This window comes from Hippocampus bargibanti, linkage group LG02 (genome assembly GCF_051943395.1).
Source record: "Hippocampus bargibanti isolate YZ-2025 linkage group LG02, ASM5194339v1, whole genome shotgun sequence".
In the NCBI taxonomy this organism is placed as follows: domain Eukaryota; kingdom Metazoa; phylum Chordata; class Actinopteri; order Syngnathiformes; family Syngnathidae; genus Hippocampus; species Hippocampus bargibanti.
Window position 1 is genome coordinate 5399423 of NC_142735.1, and position 23557 is coordinate 5422979.

At 40.1% G+C, this 23557-nt stretch overlaps 1 protein-coding gene across 2 annotated transcripts in view; it reads left to right on the forward strand.

The window, feature by feature from the left end:
* Positions 1-265: 265 nt before the first annotated feature.
* LOC148901280 (ATP-binding cassette sub-family C member 5) overlaps positions 266-23557 on the forward strand; it is a 45498-nt gene continuing 22206 nt past the window's right edge. The window contains exons 1-9 of one of the 2 annotated variants that reach the window (XM_089021890.1): positions 268-609; positions 4086-4269; positions 7826-7981; positions 14469-14616; positions 16111-16344; positions 18677-18850; positions 19141-19288; positions 22151-22299; positions 22492-22599. In XM_089021890.1, the coding sequence (XP_088878016.1) occupies positions 4094-4269; positions 7826-7981; positions 14469-14616; positions 16111-16344; positions 18677-18850; positions 19141-19288; positions 22151-22299; positions 22492-22599 (1293 nt within the window). In that variant the 5' untranslated portion in view covers positions 268-609; positions 4086-4093. Of the gene's footprint in view, positions 610-4085; positions 4270-7825; positions 7982-14468; positions 14617-16110; positions 16345-18676; positions 18851-19140; positions 19289-22150; positions 22300-22491; positions 22600-23557 lie in introns of both variants that reach the window. The other variant, XM_089021898.1, reaches the window with a different exon arrangement.

A 23557-nucleotide genomic window follows, 5' to 3' on the forward strand; every position in this document is an offset into this window, starting at 1 on the left:
TTCTATATTGATTTATATAGCGCTTTAACAACCCTAAAGCTGTAACAAAATAATAGATTTAAAGATGAGGTTGCTGATTCCCCAATTGTGTAGAGGGCGAGACGGTGGCAAACCAATCAGATCTAGAGGAGGTGTCCTTCGTTACGATCCCCAAAATCATCCAAGCACTCGTGATTACGTAGCCCCCTTGGCGCGACTCCGCCCCCTTTGTCTCTCGCATACACTTCCTCATTGCTGTGACGTTAAAAGCCGTCACCAATTGGTTGACGCTCTGTGACGTTTCTGTGACGTTGGGAATTCCTCTCCCCACGGAGCTCGTGAGTCGATGAAGCGCAGCTTTGGAAGGAAGCGGCACGTACTGTATCCACGTGAGACGGGAGTACAAGTTGATCATGTTTTCCCGGCCGCACTTGCATCCTTCCGCATCCGACGCCGCAGTCTCACTCTCTACCAGCACCGACACCGAGCCGGAAGATGAGCTTCCGTGTGCTCCCTGCAAGTCTCTGAGCTAAAAGCGTGTAAACAAGCAAACATGGTCATCTTCATCTGCATTGGCTGCCCGTAAACAATCTGAGAAGTGTGATCCGAGCCAGCACAACATTCATCCACGTAAGTGTGTTGCCATGTTGACATGTTCACTCCATTTTACAGACTAATCGTAACAAAACAGTATTAGTGCGAACCTATTCGTAGTTGGGCAAGGTCAATGTGCTCTTGGGACAACACATTTGGGATAGTATTTCTACTCATTCGAAAATGACTTAGTCCGAACCAATGCCTCAAAAACAAACTACCTCAAACCCCATCTGTTTAAAATTGCATTCACAGTTTAGTTTAATCAGCTCTTTTATTATTTATCATTTTATTTATGGTTCTATTGTTCTGGTGTTTATTGGTCTTAATTGTAAAGTGTCCTTGGGTTCTTTGGAATGCACTTGTAAATTAAATGTATTAATGTTATTATAAATGCTCGCATCGTGTGTGTTTAAAACCCTTGTCTGCCTTTACCCAACTCTCTTCATGCATTTAATAATACTAATACATTTTATTGTCAAGCACCTTTCAAAGCTCACAAGGACACTTTACAGTCACAGACAAGCATAGAAAAAAAACCCAGATACAATAATAAATAAAATACAATTATTAATAGAAACAAGAGATAAATCTACACCGAAAAGGCAATTTTAAATAGGTGGGTTTTGAGATGGGATTTGAAAGTGGGAAAACAATCAATGCACTTCTAAATGACAATAATAATAATAATAATAATAATAACAATAATAATAATAATAATAATAATAATAATAATAATAATAATGCTCATTATTATTATATTTACTGACTTTGACAAAGACTCAATCAATTAATTGCAAGGTACATATTGGGGACATCCATTCACACTCACGTTTAGAATTTACAACATTCAATTCCTTTCATCACTTTGCTGCTGTGAAATGTAAATTTCTCCACTGTGAGACTAATAAAGGCATATCCAATCCAATCCAATCCAATATGTCATGGCACATATCGTGTATCGGAAAAATATCACTCCCCTCCAAAATGCCATTGAAATTAGATACACAGGTCAATTTTATGCTCTGTTCTATGCAATAAATCCGAGTATGTTAATTATTGTGCTTGGCAATTACGCCTCTGGCCTAAATAGATGAAAATGGACTTGTTGGTAAATACTCAAGGATCTCTCACTGCCACAGGAGCACAGTGGTTGGAAATCGCTGACTCTCACGAGAGACTAAGATTGGGGGGGTAGGAAAAAAAGATATTTGAGATTACCGTCGTACTCGAAGTCCTTTTTGTTTGGATATATTGTACTTTTTGTACAGTGTCAATGAATTGTTATTTTTCCTTGAACATTTCATTTACTGAGGTGAACATTTCTTGTTATCAGCGTGCAACATGAATGTATCTTTCTAAGACGGTCTTGACGTAGGCAAAATCCATCAGGCGAACAAGTTTTGCACTTTTGATCTTTCGGCTCCCTCCACTGCAGTGACTGGTTCTGAAATTTAAAATATAGAGAAAATTTACTATGTTTCTGGGTCACAAGGTATAACGAAACACAAGGCTTCAGTCACACATGATCTTAAGTGCGTGTTGTTTTATGAAGAAAACTTTCAGATTGCGGTGTGGCTGTCGTAGCCTTAAATTCAAAGGTGTTGATTTTTTTTTCCTCATAAAAATCTAATTGCTGGGTTTAATCAACTTTTGTCTTCATTTGTTAACTAACTAAAATATTGTTAAACGTTTTTTTTTCCCGTTCATGGATTTACTTTTTTTCCCAATTCCAAACAATATTTGCACATTGCTCAATTCTCAAATCGGTCATGATTTTCGTCATCATACCGAACTGTAGAATTTCATAGGTGAAGCAAGTTGACCGGAATGTTACATTTGCAGCTGATAAGCAGTGAAAAGTTTCCAATTTCTTACAACGCAGCTGCTTCTGTAACATGCGAATTGGAACCATGTTTTTTTTTGCAATGGTTTAAGCTTGGTGCAACCATCTTTTTCAGTTGAATGCTTTCAATAATTAAAAAACAGCTTTTTTAAACACTTTAGAGCACTGGTGTCAAGGTCAAGGCCTGGCCCGCCACATCATTTTATTCGTCCCGTGAAAGCAAAGCAAAGTTGTGAAATTCCATGAGGCTTGCTAAAGTCCGAACCAAAATGTCAAATTGTCCCATGTAAACCAAAATACAGTAAAGTCTCGTTATATCGATATTCAAGGGAGTCCGAAAAAATATCGATATAACGGGACTATCGATATATCCGACCCTGTTTGCATGTAATTTTCTCCGTGCGTGCATAGAAATAGTATCGATATAACCGGGACTATCGATATATCCGATATCGATATAACGAGACTTTACTGTAAATGTCTTTTTTTACTTTAAAATTGAAAAAGAAAGAAAGAAATTAAACAGATGAGAGTAAAAGAAAGAAAATAGGTGGTTTTAAAGGGGAGTAAAAGAAGCTATTTTCATAAAACAGCAAAATCCTTCACTAAACCACCATGGTGGGGTGCGGTTCAATTTGGATCGTTCGTGCAATAGACTGATTAGGCAACATAGTATTAGTTATGCTGATGAGGTGATACCAGAGCAAATGGGTCTATCAGGCCAGTCGTAGACCTTATACTCGGGCAGGACAATAGAAGTAATCAGTCAGGACAATAGACGTAATCAGTGGAGCCGCAGGCAGTAGTCCCCTGAGAGTCTTCCTGGAACCAAAGTGTTTTTATTACTTAAACCCAAAAATGAAAGATGAAATCTGAGTGGTTTGTAAGGTAGTGTGATATAGGTGAAAACATGGAATCGTGATTATAATTCAGTAAAATAGCAAAATAATCTCACACCGATCATACTTCTTGATGTCTGCTTTTCTAAATTGATAGAAAGTCTGAGAGTGACACAGAGTTAGAGCTCCTTCATTGTATTTATTGTCTCAGCCAGTCAACATTCACTTGAAATCCATGTGAATATCTGTTAAAAACTATATTGAATTGCCAAATAACCAGAAATGAATGAATCTGTAGCCCCACCCAATATAGCATAATGTTGTAAATATCTATTCAACTGTACTTTTTAAATGTGACCAAGAAGACCTCATCGTTTAAGGTAAAACGTTCCCCAACCCTTACGCAAGAAGCTCAGCTGTCCATTGCAGAACTCGAGACTTCCTGAAATAGCTAAGTGCTTAAGTTGTGCGCCAGTGAGCTGTTGTGACCCTCCAGGAAGGTGATTCCTCAATCCTGACTGCAGCACACCTCATGAGGCTACAAAAGAAAAAAAGCAGAACCAGTGAAAGACGTGTTTTCATTTCCTCCTGCAAACATGTCAATGTGAGCAAAAAAAAAAAAAGACTCCAGTCAACTGAAATAAACTATACTGCTGTTCTCAGTAGTGTTCAAAACACAAATACTAGCATTTGTAGCAAATTGTAGCACAAATACTAGCAATTGTAGCATTGCATATTTTGAGTAAACAATATAAACAGCAAATTACCCAAAGAAAGTAAATGCAATTATTTTCACTGTCTTCATAACGTTTCCCACCTTTCCACAGTGTCCGCCATGTTTCCCGACGCCTTGGAAGCAGCTGGGCGGCTAGAGGGCCTCCCCATGTCCTCCCTCCAGCCCGAGGAAGAAGAAGAAGAAGAAGCCGAGGTGTTTGTGGAGCGAGGGCCCAAGAAACGAGGGCGCTACCGGCAAAGCATACAACTGCTGAAGCCCTTCAGGATAACGCACAAGTAAGTGATGGCTTTCGCATCTGCGTCCAGTCATTTTCTTAAAAGAAACTTGTCTCATTCACTCCCATTCACAAATTTATTCAGGAATTGAACACATGACATCGAGCGCCATTCCCGAATTTGTTCGGGTTTTGCTTTTTCTTGTTTGGGTACCGATAAAGCCCTGGCCATGACATCTACCAATGGTTTTCCCTTCCACAAGGGGGCATCATTTCCCTTTTTTGCATGTGAGCGCTTTGTTCCAGCTTCAGCTGTTGTTGAAGCACTATATTATAAACCAATATGTAAATATAGCATTGTATTTTGGACAGCCGCTCTCATTTCGAGCTTATATAACTCCAGACCCATATAATTTAGGAATTAACTTTTTTTATGATGAAAAAATAGAATCAAAGGTTTCTTATGCTGCATTGAATGTTTATATACAGTAAAGTCTCGTTATATCGATATCGGATATATCGATAGTCCCGGTTATATCGATACTATTTCTATGCACGCACGGAGAAAATTACATGCAAACAGGGTCGGATATATCGATAGTCCCGGTTATATCGATATTTTTTCGGACTCCCTTGAATATCGATATAACGAGACTTTACTGTAGTCCTAAAACTCAATATTCTGTGGGTCCTGGAATTCAAGTGACAATGACACTGGAGTGGACACATTTTTGCACGTCTGGCAGTGAATGAGTTAAACATGAAAACACAATGGTGAATAGCATGTTGGTGTCTGCTTTAATTAAAATCAACGCTTTTTTTAGATCATTTTGGGAAAATGAGTGTAACACATCCACAAAAGGCCTCAACAAAACAACACGGCAAGAGTTAATATTATCATGCAAACTGTCATACAATGTCACGTAACATGGTCTTTCATGCATGACGGCAGCCCACCGTCTAGAAAACGTTCCCTGAGAAAACGAGCTGAAGATTGCTGTAAAAAAATGCTTGATGTCATACATTTTCTATCGTGAATCATTTTTAAATGCCCCAATTTTGGGTAATATTAAGTGCCATGTTAATGTCAAAAGAAAAGTTACATGTGTGGAATAATGAAACTTGGGTTAGAAGATTTCACAAAATAACAAAAACGCACATTGAAAAAACAATTTCAATGACATCAAAAGAAAATAAGAACACTTTCACAGAATTGCTAAGTAAATGAGACTCAGTTTTGTGTTAAAGAAAGTAATTAAAGTGAACAACTGCTTTTTGATTTTGTCATTTCATTCATGAGCTTTGTCTTTATTCTAAATCCTTTATTTCATTTTACACGGCCATGCTGAAAAAAGGTTGAGAGTCATTCGGGGAATTGTAGCCCTGTTTACTTTCTAATCAAGGCTTTTGGGTGCACCTATAGACCGGACACTTCTTTTTTGTTAATTAGTTTCATGAACGAGCTTTCCCTTTATTTTAAATGCTTTAATGTATTTTTCACAGCCATGCTGAATGAGTTTGAGAGTTGTTTGGGGAATTTTCGCCCCATTTACTTTATTTAACAATACAGTAGTTGATAAATTTGTTTTAATGTTAATTACCGTATTTTCCAGTGTATAAGGCGCACCAGAGTACAAGGTGCACTGGAGTATAAGGCGCACCCCCAATTAATGGTGTATGTTCAAACTTTTTCCATATATATATATATATATATATATATATATATATATATATATATATATATATATATATATATATATATATATATATAGTCTCGTTATATCGATATTCAAGGGAGTCCGAAAAACATCGATATAAACTATCGTTATATCGATATTCAAGGGAGTCCGAAAAACTATCGATATAACCGGGACTATCGATATATCCGATATCGATATAACGAGACTTTACTGTATATATATATATATATATATATATATATATATATATATATATATATATATATATATATATATATATATATATACAGTGAGACCTCAACTTACGAACCTAATTGGTTCCCAGACAGTGTGTAGGGCGAAAAGTGTGTATCTAAAAAAAAAATTCCCATAGAAAACCATTAAAAACGGAATAATCCGTTCCCGGGTTTCCATAAAATATACTTTTCAACTAAATAAGCCTTAAAAAAAAAGCCTTAAAACTACACCCACCATACCTTATTCTATGTATAATAAATGTGCTATTGTATAGTAATGAAATAAATACACTGAATTGTATCAAAGTCACTTTATTTACATTTGTGATGGTCATTTATGGCTTGATGGAATGGCGTTGGAGGTCGAAGGTCAAAGGGAATTGCTGCTTGGAAAGAGAGGCGCCTTACATGAGGACTGTAATTAAAGAAATAAACTGCTGTAAAATAAAGTTTTATTTACCTTTTTGATGGTCGTTGATGGCTTATGGAAGGAGAGTCACCTTCCATAAGGACTGTTGGTCACTTAACCTCTGGTGCTGTTCGGTCGTGTGCACACTCAAAGAATGAAAAAGTTTTTCCAAATATATAAATACATGTACAGTAAATTCTCATTATATCGATATTCTCGGGAGTCGGAAAAAATATCGATATAACCGGACTATCGATATATCCGATCCTGCGGCATGTAAATTTTCTCCTTGCGTTCATAGAAATAGTATCGTAATAAGCAGTACTATTGATATAACCAATATCGATATAATGAGACTTTACTGTATATGTAAAGGTTTTCCAAATTATAAGGTGCTACAGTAGAAGCTGGGGTTACATTTTATCTATCCCAACATGGACCACACACTACCTCTACTAGGGGGAAATGGAGTTGGTGGCCGCTGACAGTAGTTGCGAAACCTGTTGTGGCTCAATATTACTTCACATATGAGATAACCGGCATAAGGCACATGGTCATCTTTTGAAGAAAATCAAGGCTTTTGGGTGCGCCGGTAAATACCGGAAAATATGGTATCTATAAAATATAAAAATGTTTTTTTTTTGTAAGCCTGAATAAACATGACAGCGTCACAAACATGTCATGGAGCGCCTCCGTGTTGTTTTTCACCACAGAAAAAGCCAAATACACACATGGAGCCTTTTGAATCTTGAAATGTGTTGACGTCACACATTTGACTTTGGACATTTGGCTCTACACTCAATGTCGGTCAAATGCAAACAAACAGATGCTGCATTAATTGGTAAATATGTTAAAAACCATGTAACTTGATGGCACTGAGAACATCCAGATTCCCATTTAAGCACAGCAACTAGACACAAGCTCGCATTGAGTCCCCTTCTGGCTGTTGGCCTATCGCATGAAGCTGCGATAACAAGTGGAATCTTATCCCCGAGTAGCAGACAGCTGCGCGTTTGAACATAATGTATGCTCAGTGATAAACAAGCCCTGAGCTGCTCTTCTCAGAAGAGCGTGCAAATTACTGCTCAAACATTGCAAGCAGCATTCACCTCAACTCCCAAGACTCTCTTCAAATGCCAACGTAGGTCAAGCCCACCTCCCCCCAAACACACACACGAATGCAACCTCTTTTTCCAACATGGTGATTTTGTGTGATCCACATACCCCCTGTGGATATCTCACCCCCATCCCTTGCTTGGTTCTCTCTTCTAGACATCAGCACCCAGTCGACAACGCCGGCCTCTTTTCTTTCTTGACACTGCATTGGCTCTCGCCATTGGCCGTGAAAGCCTACAAGACGTCCAGCTTGTCCATAAATGACGTATGGGGGCTGTCCTGCCACGAAGCCTCCGAAGTCAACTGCCAAAGGTGAGAGCAGTTGTGTGAGGATGAAATTGGCGCCAAACAATATGCTGACACAAAAGTGTGATGGGAGAAATGGTCCGCAGGTAAACTCAAAGAGGACTAGGTGAAGTAAAGTCGCATGATTATATAATTCAACCATTACATAAGAAATTATATTCCAATGCAGCTGAGCACTTTTGCATCAAAAGTCGAGAGGTTCTGGGTTTGGATAACTGCCCATCCCTCATGACTCAAGTTCGGGTTAGTTCTGCTTGGTTAGTTTGTAGTTGTGAGCATGGGGAATTGTGTAATCTACATATGACGGTCAATGGCTTTAATTGCGTGTGGGGCTGGTGGGGGGGGGGGGGGGGGGTGAGATCGCCCTCACCTCATACTTTTGCAGCCAACTAAAGACAAACCAGCCTGTGTTCAGTGCAGGGTTTGCATATCTGCATGTACTGTACTGTATTGTCAATTTGAAGTAATGTCCTGTTTTTATAAAACAAATGTTTGGAAATGTATATAATTAAAAAATAATCAGATTCATCTCTTCACCCAAAATACTTCACAGATGGATCAATTATTCAAACAACCCTGCTAAACAGAATATGTTAATTCACCATGGTTTTATGCATCCTTAAACATATTTTTGACAATGATTTGAACATGTCTTTAGATTCACTTATTTAATTATTTTATTGTCCCTTTCACTTTTTGATTTAAAGTGATTCATAAAAGCTTGCATAATGGACACATTTCAGTACATTGTAATTTAAGATAATGGAATATAAGGTAAGAACACCTTTAATTGTCTTGGAATTGTCTCATTTTTTTTATAGCTGCTAGATTTAAGAAAAACATGTATACCCGATTTTAAATTTCACCCTTAATATTACTGCATTTATTACAATGGCAAATAGTATTGTTGTTATTATAAAGAAATACGACAAATTCAGAAATAGAGTTAAAAAATAAAGTTCATTTTGCATTTCTGATTTAAAAAAAAAAATGTCATCATTTCAGTAACTATTACAGAGGAACGTTAAAATTCGGTAGTTGATGCTTGTGATTGGTATCGGCCATGTCATTCTTGAATGATCCATAACTTAATGGGCAGCACATATCGGACCATTCTGAAGCCCTCAAAAACTGACCTGACAACTCGATTTGGCCATCTTTGTTGAGCTTCTACTTAAGTTATGGGACTTGCAATATTGCCGGTTCTGAAGTTATTGTTAATTTAGTTTAGCACGAAACATACTCAGACGGTCACTTTTGTAAGCCTGTAGATTTCAATCCATTCATTCCACAGCGGTGTTGGAGTTCAAAATGGAGTCTTCTATAAAGCTTTTTCTTGTCGCGTTTCTGCTCTGGTTTTCACGGTGAGCCCCTTTAGCAGGAGACTTGCTGGATATGAATAACTCTCATTGTTGTAGTAAGTTGTTGCTAAGTAGCTAAGTAGTAAGTTACAGTGCAATATGCTGTTTTTCCTTTTACATGTGGTTTCTCTTATTAATTGAAACAACAACAGTAGACATTTTGTCTTGACAGACTGCAGTGGCCACTTCTTTGGAATAGAAAGTTTTGTATGAGGAAGTCAAAAGTTGTTAGTCGGTATCTTGAGTCCACTGGTGCTGTTTTCAACTGCTGTGTCATCCTGACGTAGACCATGACCTCAGTCGGAATTGAAACTATTAGCCAATCCACAGGTTTCATTCTAAAACATGGAACTTCGAATCATTTCATTAAACTAGTGCTCACTCACGTACCGGCTTTTTTGAGAATCACTTCCCAACCCCAAAATTGTTATGGTGTAATCATTCGGCAAACAAAGGTTCTCCAAATCACAAGATTGCATTCCGCTGTAAAGGCAATTAGGATGACTGTTAAGCAAAGCTGCTTTAACAGAACCCAGAATAAAACCTAGATTGGCCTAGCGAGTTGTTATTTGCAAGGGGAATTTAAAGCTTTCAGGGACAAAGCTTACTGAAGTAGACTTATCATGTCATCAGGTGACAGATGGCATGAAAGGGTTGATTCTAAAGTGATACCGGAGCACTGAGGCGAAGATTTTGTTTTCTTTCCCAGTGTATAACTGCTGAGATGAAGCGTCCATCCATGCAACTCTTCTCGCGCTCTTAGCTCGGCGGGGTTGTTTGAATGTATTTATTTTAGCTTGTTTTTCCATTTTTGAAAAATATTGGAAGAAGCCTGACTGTGCTGTCCCTGCTTCACCTTGAAGGAGGCGATGCTTCCGCTGATCAAATATTGACAGTTATGAGAGAGGGACTGAGCTAGAACGAGGTCCAAGGCCACTGTGTGGAAATTTGCAGTAAACTGATTCCCACTGTCTGTGCACATGCCTCTGTTTGCACTCTGCGTGCTCCGTTTCACACCGGACCGTTTAATCGATGGATGTTCAGTCCTGTCATATTTTCAGCGCAGAGTTGTTGGCGGGCGACTAAGAATAACTACGATTACAGATTAGAGCCGGAGTTAGTGGGAAGACTTTGGCGGTTATGTCATTAACTGCTCAGCCTGTCATGCGGTTTCACCAACAGTCATTGTCATTAGCTGTCTTTGACTGCAGACTCCCACCACTACAGACCTGCAGATAAGATGCGTGATGAACCCGCTGACCCGCAGCCTAAATGAAACAAAAGATGAACAGTATATATCCCGATTGGATGGCTCAGTGGGGAAAACCACAGATAGTATATGCAAGACTGCTGTTTCATTGAAACACACACACACACACACACACACACACACACACACACACACACACACACACACACGAGTATTTTTCGGAACAACGAAAACAGGATCATTGTACCATCTGTTGTTTGAGGGAAGACGGTTGTACTGTCTGTCCCTTCGGTAGGTGAAAGTGCACAAGAAGTCTACCATTTTAAACTGTTCCTAACCAAATCTTCGGACACTTTGAAACTTAGCACTGAGACATATGGTATGCAGTACCGATCCCAAGATGATTAGCCTTTGGATGTTGTAAGAGCTATCGGGGCTCCAAGAAACAATAAAAAGTAAGGGTGTAATCAGACGAAGAGGAGAGATATTATATCATGTAGAGATGGCCTGCTATGCAATGCAATACAATACAATACAATACAATATATAGCGCTTTAACAACAGCTACAAGGCGCTTAACATAGACAGCTATCATATACAGGAAATCAGAATCAGAATCATCTTTATTGCCAAGTATGTAGAACACACAAGGAATTTGTTTCCGGTAGAACACGCTGCACTAGTATCGTCGTAAAAAAAAACTGCTAAGTGGCACTATACAGTTCCATTTTGGCTACTGTTGAAAGAGTTCAGAGTTAATGGCTTGGGGGAAGAAGCTGTTTAAATGTCTGCTCGATTTGGTGCGCATGGATCGGTGGCGCCTGCCTGAGGGGAGTAGCTGGAAAAGGTGGTGGGCAGGGTGCGGAGGGTCCAGTATGATTTTCCGCGCCCTAGTTTGGATTCTCACAAAGATAGTCGAAAGCACCAGGGAGAGAAACCGTGATCAAGTCGGAATCATGTGTCATGAGTCAAATGCCAAAAAACAAGTGAGGTTTGAGACGGGTTTTAAACATGGGCAGCTAGGGGGCTTGCTGAATGTTCAATGGCAGGTCATTCCAGAGAGTGGGGCCAGCAACGGAAAAGGTTCCATCCCCTGTGAGCCTCTGTTTAGTTTTTGGCACATCTAATAATGTCTGGTCAGCAGACCTGAGGGTTCGGGAAGGTGTGTAGAGGTGGATGAGCTCAGAGAGGTAAGGAGGAGCGAGGCCATTTAAAGATTTGAAGACAATAATAAGATTTTGAAAATACTCTAAAATGTATGAGGAGCCAGTGAAGGGATGCCAGAGTAGGAGTTATCTGCTCCCTCTTACGAGTACCAGTCAAGAGGCTTAGAGTTATATCAGACTCCTGCTACAAGTTAGTGACAACTATTCCAAAGTAAACATTGCCTGGAAGAGGTTCCAAAGCATCCACAACTTTCGTGAGGATGAGAGGGACGGAACTAGATTGATGGGTTTTTATTCCATGGAAGCTGAACTTTCACTTGACGTGAATTATAATACACTGGCAATGTGTTTTTTTATTATTCTCCAAACAAATTTCTACAGAAACATGGTCATAGTTTTAGATGTCAGCATTTTGTTAAATAAGATTACAGAGTAATAAAAATAGATTATTCCAAAGCCAAGTATGATAATCTCTGCAAAGGCAGAATGTGCGTACCTAATGTGGTGTCCAGTGAATTTAACACTATAAAGAGGCACAAAACTCTCGCATTGTCAGGGTTGGGTGATGATGGTATGCAGGAGCTAAGTAGCATGCAGGGATTTAGCGTGTGTTGCCATAGCAGGAACCGTTACACAACCCAGATGCACAGTAGAGACGATAGCGAAATGGGGGAGAAGAGAAGAAAAACACCCTGGGAGAGTTCACACTTGCTGGTGCTCAGCGAGGTGTGAATCTTCAATGCCAAAGCGCCTCTCAAAACATCAGCTCGGGTGCCGAGAACATTTCTGTCCAATTATCCCTGTGTGGTTACCAGCATGTTGTTGCCATGGTTCACTCTTCTGGATTTGGAGTGTTAGAATCTGGAGAGTTAATGTTTTAAATCGAAAGGGAAATAAGAGTTGAGTTGAGACAAATAACTGCAGTTGGGAAGTTGGGTTGAAATAGATGCCACCTACCTGAACTGAGGTTCTAGAACTTTTAGCGCTATAAATTCTACTGTCTGGGCAGTGTTTTATGACACCCTATGACATTTCTAACAGTTAAATGAACTATAAAATCCTGTTTCTGTTCTACGTTTATACCAATTGTTCCTCTTTGACATGACTCCCAAAATGCTGCATGAACTCGCTCACACGCTAATTCCATTGGGGTAAAATCATTTTTCAGGATGAGCTATGAAGTTTGTCAATATGCATTTTGAAGGTTGTAAATCTACATGTTAGTCCAATAAGTGGTTTCTGTTTCTCTGTTATTTATTTATTTATTTATGTTAAACTGCTTCCTCTTGCTGAAATCAATACATTGGGTAACACACAGCTTCCGAGACTACGTCTTTCGGTCATTTCAAGTCATTTGACGTCAGGTAGTAATTATCAAGCTGCGCAAGTTCAATGTTCTCTGCCTATGTTTTTTTTTTTTTTTTTTTTAATATAAAGTCATTCGGACATAAATGACCCAGCTGCCGCCTCTTGAGAGATCCATTAGTAACCTGGGCAACATGATAGTCCACAGTTTTCCAGTGCATTACACAGCAGTAAAAATACATTCGACACGTTTTAAATACGTCAATGTGTAAACGTTCAACGTTTGATTACATGTTACATCATGCATGGTATGTGATTTAAAAGTGATGTTAATTTCAGCCTTATTGCTGGCTTTTTTCTCCTCTGACTTTTAGTCTTTGTGACTGCCACTCAATCAAAGTATGGTTCAAATTGTACTAGCTGGAAAGAAAGCTGACATTTTTAAAGCACAGCTCTACTTTCTGAACATTAGAAAGGGAAAACAGAAACATCAGGACTGAGTGAATATATTTAATCTGCCCCTGCCCTGCCACAATGTTTGTAAAAATAACAAAATAAATGAATGAATCAGTTTTAGACAAAATTATGCTTCTGCCTGTGCCATTTCTGTCACCACTAAACATTCATTCATTCATTTTGCGATCCGCTTAATCCTCACATGGATCCAGGTGATGCTGGTGCCTATGCCAGATGTCTTTGGGCAGTAGGTGGCGTACACCCTGAACCAGTTGCCAGCCAGTCGCAGACCACTCAATATATCACCGTTAACCCATTCACTGCCATTCCTGAATTTATTCGGGAATTGAAAAGCACAACATTGAGCGCCATCCCAGAATTTGTTCGGATTTTGTTTTTTCTTGCGGTGGGGTGGGGCTGCCAATAAAGCGCTGATCAGACCTCCGGCAATGTTTTTCTTTCCCATGAGGAGGCAGCATTTGCCCTTGTACAGCCGCCCCCGTTTCAAGCGCAGATAACTCCAGACCCATGTAACTTAGGAATTAACTTTTTTTCTGAATAAATAAAGTTTCTTACGCTGCATTGCATGTTTATGTAGTCCTAAAACTCTATATTTAGACTTTTAAATTTGACTTGAAAGACAAGTATATCTTTGAAGGACTACCACAATAAAGCCTAAAAGGGGTGCTTAACACTCATTAGTCTGTGGGTCCTGCAATTTGAGTAAAAATGACAAAAGCCTCGGCAATGTAGTGGACACGTATTTGCACATCGTCTGGCAGTGAATGAGTTAATTGTTTTGTTATGTGTGAATATATTCCTGTATGGTGACAGATAATTGACAGAAATTTACAAATACGGTCAATTCTCATCATTCAAGTAAGTTCGAAACAACAACCTTATGACTTCACTCTGAACATGGAATAGATGTGTCTTTGATCATTTATTAGTTGAAATACAGTAGATGTCATGAATGCTTGTGGTGTGTGTTCCAGGCTGGAATCTCTGTGGCACGACGAGCTAAAAAGACAAGGGCGTGAGGGGGCGTCCCTGACAAGAGTCTTTATGAGATTCTGCCAAACCCGAATGTTGGTGGCCATCTTTGCCCTCCTCCTCACAATGGTGGCAGGCTTTGTTGGGCCCGTGAGTACCTCACAAATCCTCCTCTTCCTCGATCTGACGAGGCTGCCTCCCAGCTTTTATATGCTTCTTGTGGTGTTCCAAGTCAGTGTTTTTTATTATTTCCCTTCCAGAATTAGCCTATTTTAGGCAATTCCGCAATTTGAAGTGACAACATATTGACTGACTACCAGGCCTTTAGAAATCAAGACCTGTATTAACACCAAAGATTCCCAAAGTCAAGCTAGCCATTCGTTTGCCTTGCACATGCATGATGATATGCTATGTCCCAAGCATCTCATTAAATCACACAAGTATACAATAAAAAAATGACCATATGTGTATATTGCATGTTTAAGGCAGCCGAGTGGTTCAGTGATTAGCATATCAGCCTCACAGTATAGAGGTACCCATTTCAATTCCCCCCCCCCCCGTATGGCGTTTCCCTGTTCTCCCCTGCTCTGTGTGGGTTTTCTCCGGGTATTTCAATTTCCTCCTACATTCCCCAAACACGCGTAGAAGGCTAATTGGATATTCCAAATTGTCCCAATGTATGGATGGTCGTTTGTCTCTGTGTGCCCTGCGATTGGCTGCCAACCTGTTCAGGGTGTCCCCCGCCTAATGCCTGAAGACGGCTGGGATAGGTTCCAGCACCCGCCGTGACTCTTGTGATGATAAGCAATTCAGAAAATGAATGGATGTGTTTGTTGAAATTCTCTGAAGTCTTCTCATGTTCTTTCACCACACCTCCGCACCGCCCCCACTCCCCAAACAACACAAACAAACCCACAAAAAGCCAAAGAAAGGCAGAATATACCTGTGAAAGTATTCCTCTTTTTATAATCATATAAGCATATATTATAAAGGAGGGGCTTTTTTTTTTTTGCAATGTTCCACCGGTATCACCTCATCAGTATTCCTAATCCTATTTTGCCTAAGTAAACTGGTTTAGGTTTAGGTTCAATTTGGATCGTTCGTACAACAGTTTACTTAGGCAAAATAGGATTAGGAATACTGATGAGGTGATACCGGTGAAAGGTGGAGTAGTCCTCTGCTCCCCCCACCCTGAGAGCAGGGACCTATCATAGCAGAGTCCGGCACCGCCATACCTGGACAGTAGGGATATATATAGGGCCTAAACTACCAGTAAGACTTTAGTTTGCTGACGAAGTTTCTTGGATAAGAAGCGAAACGTCCGACACCTTCAAAGAAGTCCAGATGATGGCTGAAGAAACCTTTTCATCGATGGACCACTTCTGTACGACTTAGAGCTTACACAGACTTACAATGAAAAGTTTTTAGCTCCAAGACAATGACTCATTTGTCTAACTGGCAGCACACAAGCTGGCACAAAATTGCTCTGAGTGGATTCACTGTCGTTTATCACTTAATACATTTTGCTGACACGATAATTGAACAATAGCACTGTCATAAAAGTTGGTAATACTCTCTACCATATGTCATCCCTATTATTTGCTCAGGGACTATTATTTTGCCTGATCCCTTCTTGTTTCCCAGGCACTCCTGATCCGAGCCCTGCTGGAATATACTCAGACTTCTGAACGCTGCGTGAAATACGGACTCTGCTTGGTTGCCGGGATCTTCGCCATGGAACTGATGCGCTCTTGGTCTCTTGCGCTCATGTGGGCCGTCAACTATCGCACAGCGACTCGTCTCCGCGGTGCGGCTCTCACGTTTGCCTTCAACAGGATCCTCCGCCTGCGCAGCACCAAAGACATCAGTCCTGGCGAGGTAGGTTGTCGTCACTGAATTATACTTCTCAGCAGAAACACCACAGGAAGATGAGTGAGGCAGATTTGATTTCTTGTCTTATTTGGTTTCATAGCAAACAGGCTGTCTTGAGGAATATGGTGTAAAACAATATGACTTTGCACTTTTGCGAGGATTGTGCGGGTCTTCTCCATATACGTGACGGATACACGGAGGCCCAGCTAAAAACTATTAATCCATTCACTGCCAGATGTGCAAAAATGTGTCCACTCCTGTGCTAAGGTTTTTGTCATTGTCACTTACATTACAGCACCCATCAAATATTGAGTTTTGGGACTACATAAACATCGAATACAGCGTTAGAAACTTTTTTTTTTCATCAGAAAAAAAGCAAATTCCTAAATTATATGGGCCTGGAGTTATATGAGCTTGAAATGAGGGTGGCTGTCCAAATTACAATGCAATACATACATCTTGATTCATAAAGTGGTTTAACAACAGCTGAAACTGGAACAAAGCGCTAACATGGAAAAAAGGGAAATGTAATTGTAGAGGCCATGGCCAGCGCTTTATCGGCACCCAAGCATGAAGAAACAAAATCCAAACAAATGAGTTAATGAAACGGCCAATATTTGAAGTTGCAACATGTCTTATTTCTGTGTAAGCTCTCAGTCGTACAGGAGTGGTCCATCGATGAGAAGGTTTCTTCAGCCGTCATCTGTACAAAAGTGAAGGTTTCGGACGTTTCGCCTCCTATCCAAGAGGCTTCGTCAGCGAACTAAAGTCTGACTGGTCGTATCGGCCCCATTTAAAAGAGGCGATTCTTATAAAACAACAAAATCCTTCATTAAACCGGTCTGGTGGTGTGAGGTTCAATTTGGATCGTTCATACAATAGCTTGCTCAGGCAAAACAGGTTAGGCAACTTTCGCAATGCTGATGAGGGTCGTTATGCTGATGAGGTGATACCGGGGGGAGTGGGGGTAATAGGCCAATCGTTAGTCAGGAATGTAGGAACAATCAATGGGGCCACAGGGGGGTCCCCCCCCCCCCCCCCCCCCAACCTGAGAGTAGGGACCTATCATAGCTGTGTCCGGCGCCACCAGGTCTGGACATTAGGGATATATAAATGGGGCCGATACGACCAGTCAGACTTTAGTTCGCTGTCGAAGCCTCTTGGATAGGAGGCGAAACGTCCGAAACCTTCACTTTTGTACAGATGACGGCTGAAGAAACCTTCTCATCAACATGTCTTATTGTCACAGAAGAATTGATAATACGTGTGTTACCTCATAAAAGTGTTTAACACAACATTTTTGGGGGTTTTTGATTCTTTAGTTTTTTAAGAAATACATCAGGGGAAAAAAGATTTCAATTCACTATGTAAATCAATATGTATTGTATTGTATTTACAACTCTGGTGAGCAATTGGGAAGAAAAAACAAACAAACGATCTGTATCTGAAATAAAATGACAAAAAATAATTAAGGTCAGAAATAATATGCCAATCATTGGTATTACATTATATGTAGCTAATGTAACTCATGAATCAAATGCTGAGTATAGTTTTTGCTTTAAGGAATGTTGCTGTGCCAATGACCATTTTGTGTTTCGGAGCCTTTTACTGAGCGAGTTGCTTGTTCTGTAGCCACAAAGGGACATAAAGTCTTCCTTGTGCCGGTCCCAAGCCCGGATCAATAGAGAGGGTTGTGTCAGGAAGGGCATCCGACATAAAAGCTTGGCCAAAACAAACATGCGGATCAAACCTCTAAAGATAGAGGACACTGATTTGCTGTGGCAACCCCTTGAAGGGAAAAGCCGAAAGGAAAAGAAGAAGAAGAATCAAAATTGTCATACAAATATCATGTACAATCAGGCACTATTGTAAGATAAAACCTTGAAACAAAGCCTTTATATTTGACACTGGACTATTTGATGACAAACTAGCTTGTTTGGCAGGACATTGACCCTTGAAGACCAATCAATGAAATCCTGTGCATAACAAGTTGGCTAATACTAGTTAAGACTGAAAGACCTCTCAATCTAATGGGAATGGGAACAAAAACGATTGTTCTGTTTGTCATTTACAAAGCGACTCAACATATTCACAGACAATCACGACCCTGACACTATCTGGATAAAAATAATTTGACAGGAACAGTGTACATTTCCAGTACGTATTGCGTTGGTCCTGTGTCTTGGATTATGATTGATTTTTTTTAACCACCTTCCTTTGGTGTTGGTTCAAAACAGTGATTATAGGTGCATTGACGACTCAACCATGTCACGCATTGACAGTTCACTGTCCAAAATGTGACATTTGAAGTGCTTGTTCTATTATGTTCCTTCCCCAGCTGATCAACATCTGCTCCTCTGATGGTCAGCGTCTCTATGATGCCGTATCTGTGGGTTGTCTGCTGGCTGGGGGGCCCCTGGTGGGCATCCTTGGTCTGACCTACACTACTTACTTCCTTGGTTCCACTGCTTTAATTGGATCAGCCATTTTCATCATCTTCTATCCTGCCATGGTTAGTTCAAGTTCAATCATGTCATTTTAAATAAACGGTTTGTAAATACATCCAACTGAAAAAAATAGGGTTTTGATATTTTGCCATCAATCTTCTAACTGCTCTGTCGCTACTTTCCTTATTGCACTCAGACTAACCTACCACTGGTATTGATGTGAAAGCCATTTATCCATTGGCCTTGTAGCCGGCCTGCAATACGGCTTAATGTGATTTGGTCTACTTTCATTTCCTCTCTCGTACTTATTTTTCGCATCATCATCCCCCAACCTTCTCCCTTCCTGTCTGGACAGATGCTCGCGTCGAGGCTGACTGCATACTTCCGCAAGAAGTGCGTGGTGGTGACTGACCAGCGCGTGAGGCTAATGAATGAGATCCTTGGTTGCATAAAGTTCATCAAGATGTATTGCTGGGAAGAAGCCTTTGCACAGAACATTCACAGTGAGTTCCCTGTCATCTTATGCCAATGATTTCCTGCTTGTGGCCGGGAATGTAAAGTCATGAGGTCGCATGCTTATTCACTGCCAGATGATGTGTAAATATCCGTCCACTCCAGTGCCAGGGTTTTTGTCATTATCACTCAAATTCCAGGAGCCACAAAATATTGAGTTTTAGGATTATATACATTTTCAATGCAGCGTAAGAAACCTTTGACTTTCTTCTTTTATCAGAAAATAAGAAATCAGAATCAGAATACCTTTATTCGTCCCACAATGGGGAAATTTGCAGTCCACAGCAGCAATTGAAAAGGGATGGGGTATGGGTGGGGGTGAAAGGATAGAAAACAAGATATTTTAAGCATAACAAAATAAAGTGTCAACTGTATACTGTGCAGATGTAAATATGCAAAACCGTTCCATAAGAAAAACTGTACATAGTGCAGAATCAAGATATGCATTAATTCATAAATTATATGGGTCTGGAGTTATATGAGCTTGAAATGAGGGCGGCTGTCCAAAATTATAATGCAATAGATGCATATTGGTTTATATAGGACTTTAACATCAACTGAAGCTGGAACAAAGCGCTAACATAGAAAAAAGGGAAATGCCATGGGAGAGGCCATGGTAGAGGCCATGACCAGCGCTTTATCCCACCCCAAGCATGAAAAAACAAAACCTGAACAAATCTGGGAATGGCGCTCTACGTCATAATTTCAATTCCCGAATAAATTTGTGAATGTGCTTGGAATGCACACCCCCGCAAGAAAAAACAAAACCCAAACAAAGTTGGGAATAGTGCTCCATGTCATGCTTTTCAATTCCAGAATAAATTCGGGAAACACGGTGAAAGAGTTAAGTTTTCCATCTATTTATTTCAGCAGCTGTCCCTGAAGGTCCCCCGTTATGTAAATTTATCGCCAGGAAAAAGTGGACCGGCAAGACAATCATAACCATAAATCCATTTTCATTGGCTCATTTAAGTCATCTTGTGACACCCGCTATCGGAAAGGCCATTTTGGATCCCTTGGCCCCAAAGTTATTTGGAGCCTTACAATATACCCAATGAGTGTTGCCGCCGCTCTACTTGCGTAATAATTAGTGACGGCCTTTTCTCACAAGGGCCTATGCTGTAGGTCATTGATAAGAATCATTTTCCTCCTGCTATTCTTTTCTATTTGAGAATAAATGCTATTCTCAATTAGTCTGTTGGGGCTTGTTTTAGCGTTGTCCTTCGATTACTAGTTAGAATGATAATTTATCGCTAGTGAGGCAAATAGCCACCTGAGTTCACGGGGTAACAATGTCGTGAAGAGAAAATGATCGCTTTGTGCTTTCTGATGCAAGAAAGGAAAAGTTAAAGACATCGGCAAGTGTGATGTTGAGAGATACATACAGTACCTGGAAAAAAATAGGACAGGGATAAATCTGGTTTTGACTTGACTGTGTTTTCTAATGGCCTTTTAAAAGCATGTGAGTGTCGATTTTGGTTCAATATGGTGTTCTAGCGGGGTGTCAACAAATACATAAAAAGTCAACTCTCATTTCTTGCTAAATAAAATAGGTTATAGAGTGATACCTCAGTTTACAACCTTAATTGGTTCCCAGAAAGTGTAAGGCGAAAAGTGTGTCTTCCAAACATTAATTTCCCATAGGAAATGTTTTAAAATGAGAATAATCCGTTCCCAGGTCCCAATAAAACATAATTTTCTACTAAATAAGATTTAAAACTACACAAAATATACATTACTTTACATATAATAAATGTGCTATTGTATTGTAATTAAAGAAATAAACTACTGTATAACAAAATCGCTTTATTTACCATTGATGTAGTCGCCTCTTGGTGATATCCAAGTGAATTTGCCGTGCTTTCTCGGAGATAATACCCTCACACATTGTCCCCTACTAGCTGCTTTTCATTAATCCAAATCAACAGAAGTTTTCCAACCTCTTCTATTGCCTGAGACCGTTGATTAGACAACACAGAAACACCCTTAGCTACACGTAGCAATGGTCGACATACATAAAAAGTCTAATCTCATTTTTTGCTCCATAAAATAGGTTATACTCAAGCCAAAAAACTGGTGTTTGAATGGGTACTGTGTCAAAGGAAAAAGAAGAGGAACTAGTTTGTTGCAGATTTGCAATACCTAACAGTGTTGGCTTTTGGTAAACAGCATACTTAGCTCAGTGAAATTGTCAACACAAGGGTGGCTGAGGGGGGTATTTGTCTTTGGAAAAGAAAGTGTCCATTGCATCAGCCACATACTGTACAAATATAAAATATAATCGATGCTGTCTTTGTGAGTGATCACATGGCACCCCCTAGTCATCCTGGTAACTTGTACTCATTGGTATTGTCAACAGCAGTGAATTATGAGTCTGAGCCCTGAGACCGTGCTTTGTGACCGACCAGCTGCATGTGCGTAAGAGGCAACCTGCGCAGGAATGATAGCAGACGGCCTTGATCATCAATTCAATATTAAATTTACATTTTAAACTAGAGGTCAATTGTGTGAGGTGGCTCGTCTACAAAAATAAATACATAAAGATGTGTGAAAAAGGTGATAATTAACTTTTGGGATATTGCTGAATGTTAAGAAAGCTGTGAAACTGGGGGGAAAATGTGTAGATTTTCAATTTTAAGCTGCCTTCGGACAGTGGTTCATTCATGTGACTTGTGTGCTGGAAGCTTCAATTTTCAGTTATTCATGAGTCTTTCTATCAAGCCTGCGTCGCCAGCCTTGAGCTTAAAGCCAGCTGAAACAGCCTCCAGTTCCCCATGATCCTGAATAGAATGAAAAGTATAGGCAATAGATGCATTGATAACCTAAATGTTCCCTTTCTGTCTCGTCAATAGAGGTAAGGTTAGAGGAGAGGGGACTTCTAGAACGAGCTGGTCTCATCCAGAGCCTCACAGTTGGCGTGGCGCCTATCGTTGTGGTGATGGCAAGCGTGTGCACATTCACCCTGCACATGGCCCTGGGCTATGACCTTACTGCAGCAGAGGTATTTGCACAAAAAGACCTTTCATTTTCCTTTTCAACTACATTTTAATGATGCCCATACATACAATCACGAGTGGGGACTCTCATTAGCCATATGCACAATAGAACGAGAGCAAATGCCAAACCCATAGTTGACTTGCCCTTGGATCAGCACAGGATTAATAGAATAAATGATTATTTTCCCCACACATAGGCATTCACAGTGGTTGCCGTTTTCAACTCCATGACCTTCGCCCTGAAAGTTACACCTCTGGCTGTCAGGTCTCTCTCAGAGGGTGCTGTGGCAGTGAAGAGATTCCAGGTGAAATAATTCAGCAGTGCTTCTCAGTTTGTGTTCAAACCATGCCCATGATATCCCCTGTTGATGCCAATAGCACTTAAAATCAATCCACACCCGCGCCAGTGTTACAAATATTTCGGGAAAGTGACATGTTAGTGACGCATATTTTCACACGGCCAGCAAGAGCAAAGTAAGCAAAAGTCCCAAAAGGGTATTTCTGTTTGTGCAGTTGCATGTGAAAGGACAACCGACGTCTCCGGACGAGTTGTGTCCATAATTTGTAAAATGGCTTCAAATGACTTCTACTGAGCGTATTTTACAAAGATTCCACCGCATATAGCTATGTTTTATGTTGAGTAGGTGACAAGTCCGTACGTGACGTCACTAAAGGACTGCCCCTGACCGTAAAAAAGACGCATTTTAGTGGTCCTTCCATCACGTCAATGTATTTTGCTGTACTTGTTTGGTCTGGGGACCTCGTGTTGCACCCAAAAGCCGCCAGAAGGCCATAAGAGGGCGTCCAAGTGCCATATAAGGAATTTATCAGCCTGTGGAAACGGAGGTGGCCACAGGAGGTCGCCATGTTGTGCCTCTTTTCTGGTGATCCATTGTTGCCCCAATGTTGCCTCAAAATGGCATGGAATAAATTCTTTAATCGATTGCAAACATGTATGCTTTTCTCTTCAGAACTATTTGAATCATATTCATAACTGGATGTGTAACAAGAAAGCATATTCTCCGAATCTGAATCTACAAGACGTTTTGGGGTGACGTCACAAACTGGGGGCGGGACTTTCTGAAAATGGCCAATTCGCAGCTCATTTTTTTGCAGATTTTGGACACTTTAAGTCATTTTTATTGGTGTTTTGCATTTGAATAAAAATATTATACTGCGTGTTTTGGGTATTTTAGATGCTATAAAACGTTTTTCTGATGTCAGTTAATCAGAATCAGAATCAGAATCAGAATACCTTTAGCA